Source organism: Entelurus aequoreus, linkage group LG11, assembly GCF_033978785.1.
Source record: "Entelurus aequoreus isolate RoL-2023_Sb linkage group LG11, RoL_Eaeq_v1.1, whole genome shotgun sequence".
Lineage (NCBI taxonomy): Eukaryota > Metazoa > Chordata > Actinopteri > Syngnathiformes > Syngnathidae > Entelurus > Entelurus aequoreus.
Window position 1 is genome coordinate 5,191,155 of NC_084741.1, and position 12,535 is coordinate 5,203,689.

General features: G+C 37.2%; 1 protein-coding gene across 5 annotated transcripts in view; it reads left to right on the top strand.

The window, feature by feature from the left end:
* The first annotated feature begins 1,155 nt into the window (after positions 1-1,155).
* Positions 1,156-12,535, top strand: part of LOC133659714 (protein argonaute-3) — a 103,563-nt gene continuing 92,183 nt past the window's right edge. For all 5 annotated transcript variants that reach the window (XM_062062335.1, XM_062062336.1, XM_062062337.1 and 2 more), the window contains exon 1: positions 1,156-1,821. In XM_062062335.1, the coding sequence (XP_061918319.1) occupies positions 1,803-1,821 (19 nt within the window). In that variant the 5' untranslated portion in view covers positions 1,156-1,802. The remainder of the gene's footprint in view (positions 1,822-12,535) is intronic.

The following is a 12,535-nucleotide window of genomic DNA, read 5'->3' on the forward strand; positions in this document are numbered from 1 at the left end:
ACTTTCAACAACAAGGAAAGAATACAGATAGAGTATTAAATATTAGGATCAGGCGTTTTTTTTTTTTTTTTAATTTGATTTTTATTTATTTTTTATTTTATAAACCTTTATTTATAAATTGCAACATTTACAAACAGTTGAGAAATAATAGTCAAAATAAGTACAAAAACAGTGCAAAACAAGTGGGGTGGCTTTATAATTTTATTTTACTTTTTTTAAAATGTTTTTTTCATTTCTTTTATTGAACAACAAATATACATTTATAAAAGGAAAAGGAAAAAACAAACAAAAAAACAAACAAAAAAACAACATACATTTATAATTCACACAACAGTCAAGGCACTTTCAACAACAAGGAAATACAACAAAATCAAATACAGATAGAGTATTAAATATTAGGAACAGGCTGTGTTTTTATTTTTTTTATTTTATAAACCTTTATTTATAAATTGCAACATTTACAAACAGTTGAAAAATAATAATCAAAAGAAGTACAAAAACAGTACAAAAACAGTACAAAACAGTACAAAACAGGTGGGGTGGCTTTTAAAAAAAAAGTGTTTAATGTTTTTTTTATTGAACAACAAACATACATTTATAATTCACACAACAGTCAAGGCACTTTCAACAACAAAGAAATAAAACAAAATCAAATACAGATAGAGTATTAAATATTAGGAACAGGCAGGGTTTTTATTTAAAATGTTTAATTTTATAAACCTTTATTTATAAATTGCAACATTTACAAACAGTTGAGAAATAATAATCAAAATAAGTACAAAAACAGTACAAAACAGGTGGGGTGGCTTTTTTTTAAAATTTTATTGTATTTTTAAAAAAACTTTTATTGAACAACAAACATACATTTATAATTTACACAACAGTCAAGACACTTTCAACAACAAGGAAATAAAACAAAATCAAATACAGATAGAGTATTAAATATTAGGAACAGGCTGTGTTGTTTTTATTTTTTTATTTTATACACCTTTATTTATAAATTGCAACATTTACAAACAGTTGAAAAATAATAATCAAAAGAAGTACAAAAAACAGTACAAAAAAGGTGGGGTGGCTTTTATTTGTTAATTTCCTGGGGGGTGACGTAGGCGGCGCAGTCCCCGCCTCTTCCGGTGCGTGTCACGGCCAACTTGACCATATTTAGCTGGCTGCTGGCGAAGGAAGGAAGGAACACTTCATCTGTCAGCCCGGCGCCTCCAAACTCTCCTTTTCACGGATACTTTGCACACTTGACAGCTACATTTCTTTTTCTTCTGGACTTACAACCGGGCTGCGAGCTCCCAAGACGCCGCCATTGAGGAAACAACTTTTATATGTTTGTTTGAGTATTTGAAAGTAGCGAGCTAGCCGGCTAACGTTAGCCGATGCTAACACGACATAGTCTTTATAATTGGGGGGGAAAATTCACCTTAAAAGCTTCACTTCCGCTCGGTTCGGACTCACTGTGATGGCCTCATGACAGCAGCTCTCGTCCGGGCTGGACACTTTTTCACCCCCGCTTCCCTTCGGAAGCCTCGCTAGCTCGCTGGCTAGTTTAGCTTCACCGAGAGGCGCCGCCTTCGCTTGCTAACTCGCCGGGTCAAGTGACGCCAGCTCGGGACACGTCGGCGTGTCAACAACACCCGCCTGGAGAGGGGAGGGAGGCCTGCAGGCTGACAGCTCCCGGGCGAGGTCACTCGACGGGGGGGGAGAGCCGAGGGAGACACCGGGCTGAAGGGAGGAGGAGGACCGGACGTTTGGCGACTGTGATCCGGGAAGTAATCCGGGCTGCGACCTCATGAATGGAAATCGGAACTACAGGTGAGTCTCCATGTTTTTGTTGCTTTTGTCTTGAAATCGGAGCTACAGGTGAGTCTCCATGTTTTTGTTGCTTTTGTCTTGAAATCGGAACTACAGGTGAGTCTCCATGTTTTTGTTGCTTTTGTCTTGAAATCGGAGCTACAGGTGAGTCTCCATGTTTTTGTCTCGAAATTGGAGCTACAGGTGAGTCTCCGTGTTTTTGTTGCTTTTGTCTTGAAATCGGAACTACAAGTGAGTCTCCATGTTTTTGTCTCGAAATCAGAGCTATAGGTAAGTCTCCGTGTTTTTGTTGCTGTTGGCTTGAAATCAGAGCTACAGGTGAGTCTCTATGTTTTTGTTGCTCTTGTCGTGAAATTGGAGCTACTGGTTAGTTTCCATGTTTTTGTTGCTTGTGTCTTGAAATCAGAGCTACAGGTGAATCTCCATGTTTTTGTCTCAAAATCGGAGATACAGGTGAGTCTCCGTGTTTTTGTTGCTTTTGTCTTGAAATCGGAACTACAGGTGAGTCTCCATGTTTTTGTTGCTTTTGTCTTGAAATCGGAGCTACAGGTGAGTCTCCATGTTTTTGTCTCGAAATCGGAGCTACAGGTGAGTCTCCGTGTTTTTGTTGCTTTTGTCTTGAAATCGGAACTACAAGTGAGGCTCCATGTTTTTGTCTCGAAATCAGAGCTACAGGTGAGTCTCCGTGTTTTTGTTGCTATTGGCTTGAAATCAGAGCTACAGGTGAGTCTCTATGTTTTTGTTGCTCTTGTCTTGAAATCGGAACTACAGATGAGTCTCCGTGTTTGTGTTGCTTTTGTCTTGAAATCAGAACCACAGGTGAGTCTCCATGTTTTTGTTACTGTTGTCTTGGAATCGGAGCTACAGGTGAGTCTCCATGTTTTTTTCTTGAAATCGGAACTACAGGTGAGTCTCCATGTTTTTGTTACTGTGGTCTTGGAATCAGAGCTACAGGTGAGTCTCCATGTTTTTGTCTCGAAATCGGAGCTACAGGTGAGTCTCCGTGTTTTTGTTGCTTTTGTCTTGAAATCGGAACTACAAGTGAGTCTCCATGTTTTTGTCTCGAAATCAGAGCTACGGGTGAGTCTCCGTGTTTTTGTTGCTGTTGGCTTGAAATCAGAGCTACAGGTGAGTCTCTATGTTTTTGTTGCTCTTGTCTTGAAATCGGAACTACAGATGAGTCTCCGTGTTTGTGTTGCTTTTGTCTTGAAATCGGAACTACAGGTGAGTCTCCATGTTTTTGTTACTGTTGTCTTGGAATCGGAGCTACAGGTGAGTCTCCATGTTTTTGTCTTGAAATCGGAACTACAAATGAGTCTCCATGTTTTTGTTGCTTTTGTCTTGAAATCGGAACTACAAGTGAGTCTCCGTGTTTTTGTCTCGAAATCGGAGCTACAGGTGAGTCTCCATGTTTTTGTTGCTGTTGTCTTGAAATCAGAGCTATTGATTGAAACTTTTATTAGTAGATTGCACAGTTCAGTACATATTCCGTACAATTGACCACTAAATGGTAACACCCGAATAAGTTTTTCAACTTGTTTAAGTCGGGGTCCACGTAAATCAATACATGGTACAAATATATACTATCATCATAATACAGTCATCACACAAGTTAATCATCCGAGTATATACATTGAATTATTTACATTATTTACAATCCGGGGGGTGGGATGAGGAGGGTTTGGTTGATATCAGCACTTCAGTCATCAACAATTGCATCATCATAGAAATGGACATTGACTTGGTAGGATATGTACAGCGAGCAGAGAACATAGTGAGTTCAGATAGCATAAGAACAAGTATATATATTAGAAATACATTTCATTATTTACATTTGCTTATTTACAATCCGGGGAGGTGGGATGTGGTGGGGGGAGGGTGTTAGTCAAGGGTTGTAGTTGCCTGCAGGTGTTGTTTTATTGCGGTTTTGAAGGAGGATGGAGATGCACTTTCTTTTACACCTGTTGGGAGTGGCATAGAAGGAGAATGAGTTAAGACCTTTGTTAGTTCGGAATCTGGACTTAACGTGATTTGTGGAGCTCCCCCTGGTGTTGTGGTTATGGCGGTCATTTACGTTATGGTGAGTCTCCATGTTTTGTCTTGAAATAACATTTCTATCTCTTCAGGGTGAATAAGGCTGTGTACTGTAGTCAAGGAGACTCCTTATCTCTACCAAACATGACTCACACATAAAGTAGAGGCTTTTGTCACGCCAGGTTGTAACTTTAAAGTAAGATAACAATATTATTATATGGGAAAAACTTTTTCCTCCGTGATATCCTGAGTAATAATGCATATACAGCGGTGGTCAAAAGTGTACATGCACGTGTAAAGAACATCATGTCATGGCTGTCTTGAGTTTACAATCATTTCTTATTTTTTTGTGATGTAGTGATGGGAGCACATACTTGTTGCTCACAGAAAACATTCATGAAGTTTGCTTCTTTTATGAATTTATTATGGGTCTACTGAAAATGTGAGCAAAAGTGCTGGGTCAAAAGTATACATACAGCCATGTTAATATTTGCTTACATGTCCCTTGGCAAGTTTACCTGCAATAAGGCGCTTTTGGTAGCCATCCACAAGCTTCTGGCAAGCTTCCGCTTGAATTTTTGACCACTCCTCTTGACAAAATTGGTGCAGTTCAGCTAAATTTGTTGGTTTTCTGACATGGACTTGTTTCTTCAGCATTGTCCACATGTTTAAGTCAGGACTTTGGGAAGGCCATTCTAATTTCTAGTCTTGAGTTTCCAATAGTTTCTACAACTCTTATTTTTTTGTGATGGAGCGATTGGAGCACATGCTTGTTGGTCACAAAAAACATTCATGAAGTTTGCTTCTTTTATGAATTTATTATGCGTCTATTTCCTCCAGAAGGTTTTATCTTTGTCCACGTGATGTCAGATTAAACAAAAATGGAGCTGTTTGGCCACAATACCCAGCAATATGTTTGGAGGAGAAAAGGTGAGGCCTTTAATCCCAGGAACACCATTCCTAGCGTCAAGCATGGTGGTGGTAGTATTATGCTCTGGGCCTGTTTTGCTGCCAATGGAACTGCTGCTTTAAATGGGACAATGAAAAAGGAGGATTAGCTCCAAATTCTTCAGGACAAGCTAAAATCATCAGCCCGGAGGTTGGGTCTTGGATAAGATAGAAATGTAGTTTGTCTCTTTTATCCGATTATTAATTAAAGTAATACAGTGTTTCCCACACATTCATTTATTTGTGGCGGCCCACCACGAAAGAATTACGACCGCCACAAATAAATAAATATAAATAAATAAATTATTTTTTATTTTTTATTTATTTTATTTTTTTTGTCCTGTCCAGCTTCTCAGGCAAATCATATAGTTGATGTAGATGCCCATATAGGCTGTTCAGATTTACTTTACAAAAGAGAAGTGTAGGATACTTCTCTTGTTGCCTTATTTGTATTTGACCACTACTGTTTTCTGTTTATTTGTTACTGACTGTGGCAGGACACCTCTGCCTCTGTTTCACTTTATGTTGCTGGTAAATAATATGGTTGTAGTAGTAGGCTAAAGTTAAATTATTTAGTATGCACTAATTAAAGGGGCTGCGCTTTAAGAGACATTTTAGCTTTTATATTTTATAAGATATATTTTTTGTAAGAACCACAATTAATAAATATATTTCAGTGAATAACTTATTGTTCAAATCTGTGTATAAATATGTACATAAAGTGTTGTAATTATATTGTAAAATGGATGGATGGATGGATGGACGTTTAAAACAAAACTTATTATTAATTAGTAAGTATACATTTTTTGAGCCTTTTTAGAGAAAATAATATTGTAGTAAATTATGCAAATTACTCGATGATGTCATGGTGACCACGCCCATAGCCACGCCCCCACCGCCACAGGTATCTTGGCAGTTTATGGGAAACACTGTAATAATCGACGGATTAATCGATTATCAAATTGTTAGTTGCAGCCCTACATATAACATATTATTGTGATTAAATATGATTATTGCAGAGTGTCTGTACTGTGAATTAGTGTAAATATGTTCAACATGCTTGAATTTTAGGCTTAATAATCCAGTTATCAGGTCACGGGTCAAGACATTTGGTACACTTGCTCAATCAAATGAGATCCTCTAAGAATAATGCTCAGTAGTTGCATCATTTCTGATCACAATCTTGTGTTGGACTTTGGGGGAAGAAAAACTGTTTCACCCCCAAATACTACTGTAAATAGTCTCATTAGTCTATTAAATTGTAATAAGTACACCTCTGCATAACGCTGTATCCTTGTTAACATTCAAGAAAACAAAAAAAGTTAAATCCTTATTTAAACTTTTTGGACTGACTTTTAATATTTGATACTGAAAAATAAAATGTAATAATAATGCATGGAAATTGATCATTAACACACACGTTATTGACATATATTAAATCAGGACCACAATATGTAAAACACTTTAACCCACAAAACAAAAATGAATAAAACGATTTGTGCTGATTTTTATTTTATTTTGTAAGAAAGTCAGCATTAATGGCTACAATGAGCACGCTTTCTTAAAGTGGAGTTTTAAGCATGATACTGATAAAGTATGTTTCCCGAGGTCACACGCGAGCGCCCCGCCCCGGTATTTGAGAAGTACTGGGGCCGTACTTATCAAGCTTCTTAGAATTACTCCTAAGAAGTCTGCTAAGAGTTGACTTAAGAGTAAATAAATTCTTCGCTGAAAGCTGCACTTAAAAGTTAGTTATCAAGCGTCTTACTCACACTTTCAGCGAAGTGTAGGACTGAATCTTAAGTGTCACACTCAGAGCTGAATTACGACATTACTATGTGCCGTAAACGGAATTTTAGGTGACGTCATTTCTGTGTCCATAGAAATGACCAATCACGGAAGGGAATCCGTTGTCTAAGAATAAAGAAATATCTTGGAAATATTTAAGTGGACAATGGGAGTGTATATTTTGACAATAAACTACAAAATAATACAAAACAAACTAGTCCCCGCCGGCACTCACGCTACCGCTCCCTCTCTTCTATCACGGCCACACACTCACTGACGTCACTCACCTCACGGCCACACACATACGCTACTGTCATAACATTTTCTTTCCAATTCATTAATTAGGCAACTAATTTGAAACTGGTGTGGGTGGCTCTATATATACTAGCCCACTGCAGACACATGCAGAAATCAACAAGGAATCGAAAAGTATTAAATCTGTGACAAAAATAATATCCGCTCTGTCTAAACGATACCGTTTGATCAGCTGCTCGTCATCAAAAAAAACAAAACATTGTTCCGTTCCCTGAACGTTCGCGCACGTCTCTCTCGCCTCAATGCCATCCCCTGCTGGCAACTCCTAACCACTTAAGACACCTCTGAAGGTCTCTTAAATATCGTGGAGAGTAGGAGTGATTCTTAGACTTAAGAACGTTGATAAAAAGCTTTTATTCTTAAGTTTGAGAGTAGGACTAAATTTCGCAAATTCTCAGGACTTAAGTGTAAAATGGCACTCTAAGAAGCTTGATAAGTACGGCCCCTGGTCTGGTGGAACAGGCGAAAGTTAAGTCGTAGAAAATGCTGTCTTTTATAAACGTAATGTGTCTGTGGGACCCGGTAGCAAATGTGTCACAAAGCGGTACCGGTCTGGGGACCACCGTCTTAGAGTATTTCAATTAAACCTCTGCAAAGGAAGACGGCTTATTTGCGTTTCCACTGATTTTAAAAGTGTTAATATTTATATTCCCTCCCACCTGCTGCATCGTCATAGGCACCTGTATTGGTGCAGTTTGCAGCACCCTGTGATGAGTGGCAGTTAAACGCTCCAAACCGCCCGGCTTTGTCTCAGCTGTAACGGAAGCTTTCCACTTATGTGACCATAACATTTGATCCTGACCCAACAACCCTCCCGTTCCTCTACCATTCTCATTAGTGTCTGGATACTTCCCACAGTCTGTAACATGAGGGACCGGGAGGTGTTTCCCCAGTAACCAAGCACTTTTAGCACCCAACACACTTTCAACATGTATGTGCCTGTTTGGGAGCTCTCTATTTTTTGTTTTGAAAATGTACAGTGTAGATCAGGGGTGCCCACACTTTTTCTCCAGGCGAGCTGCTTTTCAATTGACCAAATGGAGGGGATCTACCTCATTCATATTATGTAATTTATTTATTTATGAAAGAGAGGTTTATGTTACCATGTTAAAGGTGTTTAATGATAATACAAGCATGTTTAACACATGTAGATTCCTTTCTTTCACGAAGACAAGAATATAAGTTGGTATGATTGTGATGAATTGCATTGATTGGAATCAGACAGTAGTGATGATAACCTCCACATTTTCAAATGGAGGAGAAAAACACAAAATAAAATAAATAAATAAATAAATAAAATAAAACACAAAATAAAATAAATAAAATAAAATAAAATAAAACACAAAAAACTTGCATTGATTGGAATCAGACAGTAGTGATAACGTCCACATTTTCAAATGGAGGAGAAAAACACAAAATAAAAATAAATAAATAAATAAAACATAAAATAAAATAAAACACAAAAAACTTGCGTTTATTGGAATCAGACAGTAGTGATGATAATGTCCACATTTTCAAATGGAGGAGAAAAACACAAAATAAATTAAATAAATTTAAAATAAATAAATGAATAAATAAATACATTTAATAAAACACAAAATAAAATAAACACAAAAAACTTGCATTGATTGGAATCAGACAGTAGTGATGATAACGTCCACATTTTCAAATGGAGAAAAAAAAAATAAAAAAAATAAAAAAATAAATAAATAAAATAAAACACAAAATAAAATAAAACACAAAAAATTTGCATTGATTGGAATCAGACAGTATTGATTATAACGTCCACATTTTCAAATGGAGAAGAAAAATAAAATAAAATAAATAAATAAAATAAAATAAAACACAAAAACTTGCATTGATTGGAATCAGACAGTAGTGATGATAACGCCCACATTATCAAATGGAGGAGAAAAACACAAAATAAAATAAATAAATCAAAAATAAATAAAATAAAACACAAAATAAAGTAAAACACAAAAAACTTGCATTGATTGGAATCAGACAGTAGTGATGATAACCTCCACATTTTCCAATGGAGGAGAAAAACACAAAATAAAATAAATAAATTTAAAATAAATAAATGAATAAATAAATACATTTAATAAAACACAAAATAAAATAAACACAAAAACCTTGCATTGATTGGAATCAGACAGTAGTGATGATAACGTCCACATTTTCAAATGGAGAAGAAAATAAATAAATAAAATAAAACACAAAATAAAATAAAACACAAAAAAATTGCATTGATTGGAATCAGACAGTATTGATTATAATGTCCACATTTTCAAATGGAGAAGAAAAATAAAATAAAATAAATACATTTAAAAATAAATAAAATAAAATAAAACACAAAAACTTGCATTGATTGGAATCAGACAGTAGTGATGATAACGTCCACATTTTCAAATGGAGAAGAAAAATAAATAAATAAATAAAAATATAATAAAACACAAAATAAAATAAAACACAAAAAATTTGCATTGATTGGAATCAGACAGTATTGATTATAACGTCCACATTTCCAAATGGAGAAGAAAAATAAAATAAAATAAATACATTTAAAAATAAATAAAATAAAACACAAAAACTTGCATTGATTGGAATCAGACAGTAGCGATGATAACGTCCACATTTTCAAATGTAGGAGAAAAACACAAAATAAAATAAATAAATCAAAAATAAATAAAATAAAACACAAAATAAAGTAAAACACAAAAAACTTGCATTGATTGGAATCAGACAGTAGTGATGATAACCTCCACATTTTACAATGGAGAAGAAATTAATTCCTCCTTTCGTTCCAATACCACATGAAAGTGTCCAGCTTCCATACTCCTTTTTATACACTTTACAAGAAATACATTGGCGGCAAACTCCGTAGCCTGCTAGCTCGTGCACGCCAGCTTTCTGAGACTCTTAATTTGTTAGCGCAGGCAGGATGAGGCAGCGCTTTTATTGTGAAGACAGGAACTGTGCAGTCTGTCTTTAGAGTTTTGACGCGAGAGTCTGTTGAAATAAAAAAGTGGTTCTCGCCTTCCCGTCGGTCGTTTTTTCTTAATAGTGATCTGGCAGCAGCCAGCGTAATCTCACAAGACCCTCGGGTGCCGTGAATGTCAATCAAGTGACCAAAAGTCACGTCTTGGTGAAGATTGATGAGCGCTAATTTTTAGGTCAATTTTTTTAATGCCTGGCTGGCGATGGACTGACACACCCTCCACCATCCACGTAATGGGCACTCCTGATGTAGATCTACTAGTCTCAGATTTCTAGAGTTTTTGATGCGATGAAATCGACTACTTAGCAGGTCCACTGTAGATCAGCTCATTGTGGTAATCTGATCATGATCTGGTTTTTCCATCATGGGGTGTGTATGCAGCATGACGGTGGCAATGTCAGCTATGTAATCATAGCACGCCTTGCGTTTCCACTGATCCACGGCCGTACACCCACCATTTAAGGTGAGGGATAGCTTTGTAAAAAAGGAAAACAGGCTTCACCACACCTCTTGAATTATAACCTGGAGCGCTTCCAACTATCAGTCATTTCGTCAGACGTGGTAGCTGCAAGTCTGTGTACGCTATCCTTGAAATTGCTTTTTGGCTTGTGCGGCCAAACACCCCTTGTAGATGAACTACGATCAAAGTATTGGACAGGACGTCGGAAATGTGTATATAAAGTTGTACTTTATATAAGAAAAAAATGGGCATACAAAACGGGACAAAACGATCCTTTTATCTTGTTATCCGTCGTTCATTCATTCACCCGTAGGCTCGTAATGCTCAATCTCAACAACCACAATGCACCTGCTCCCGGTCTTTTGCCGCAATGAATTTTGGAACATGCAGTATCTTAGTTAACCCTTTGTTAGGCTGTGAAGTAAAAAGCAACTCAATTCAGTGTCAGTGTTTCTCCAATAAGCAATATCAAATACATGTATAATCAAATCAATTTCCTTTGAACTCTTTTTAACTGTAAATAATAGGGGTGTAACGGTACACAAAAATTTAGGTTCGGTATGTACCTCGGTTTAGAGGTCACGGTTCGGTTAATTTTCGGTACAGTAAGAAAACAACAAAATATTAATTTTGGGGTTATTTATTTACCAAATTTGCAAAATCTTCCACCAGAAATATTTTTCTTAGTGGAATATTTGATGTGAAGTAATGGGAACCTTGGATAGGTCAATAATTCATAATAACATTGATTTTGATTCAATGTTATGTTTTGAGCAATGACAGTTTGAAAGAAAAAAAAACAGCTTTGTTTTATTAGTCAACATTGCAACTTTTTCTAAATTACATTGAACCTTTAAGCTTTTTATTTCACTTTTGTTAAGTTTTTGTTTATTTTAATAGTATTTTTAGAATGTGCCGTGGGCCTTTAAAACATTAGCTGTGGGCCGCAAATGGCCTCCGGGGCACACTTTTGACACCCCTGCTATAGATAATAAAACCTTAAATGTGATAAATCTATGGATAAAAAGCAGAGCCTGGCGACGCATGCGCGTTTATCATAACTCTCTCTCTCTCTGTCTCTGCCCCTCCCTCACCAATGCTGCTGCACGCACAATTTGTTTTGTTTTTAACCCCTTCTTAACCCTGAACGTACATTGAAAATACACGCAACCCTAACTCAAAATGGCAGACATTTGAGGCATTTAAGAAACTCCGCCCTGACAGCTCCGCAAAAGAGGACATGTCCGGTGAAAAGAGGACGTATGGTCAGTCTATCCTAGCCCGTTAGCTGCTAGCATGCCGTGTGTTGTGCCTCGGTGTGCATTGTTTACACAACGTGCGTTACGCTACTTAATATGTCCGTGTGGAAACTCGTTGGGTACACCGCCGAACCGAACCGGAACCCCTGTACTGAAACGGTTCAATACAAATACACGTACCGTTACACCCCATAAGTTACAACACCCCTGTCGCCCACCTCTATTGAAATGTCACCTGTTGGAGCCTGCAACGTTGCATTTGCGGCGCCCCCTTTGGGTTTTGTTCAGAAGGGTTTGGAATAAGACATGCACATTTAATACAGTCGTCCTCAGAGTTTTATAAGAACTACTCAAATGGTCAAAGACTTACAGGCAACTACTTTTTGACCGATCTTGCTCAAATTTTACACACACCTGCTCGTACCCTTAAGGCAGGGGTGCCCGTTACGTGGGTGGCGAGCTAGCGGTGGATGGTGGAGGGTGTGTCAGTCCCATCGCCAGCCAGGCATTAAAAAAATAGACCTAAAAATGAGCGATCGTCAATCTTCACCAAGACGTCACTTTGGTCACTTGATTAACATTCACGGCACCCGAGGGTCTTGTGAGATGACGCCGGCTCCTGCCAGATCATTATTAAGAAAAAATGACCGACAGGAAGGCGAGAAACACTTAAGACCAACCGCAAAATGAGAGTTTTAACAAACTACAGAGTTTGCCGCCAATGTATTTCTTGTAAAGTGTATAAAAAAAGAGTATGGAAGCTGGACAAATAAGTTGGCAAAAAGCAAGCACTTTCATGTGGTATCGGACAGAAAGGAGGACTTTTTTTCTCCTCCATTTGAAAATGTGGACGTTATCACTACTGTCTGTTTCAGATCAATGCAAGTCATCACAATCATACCAACTTAT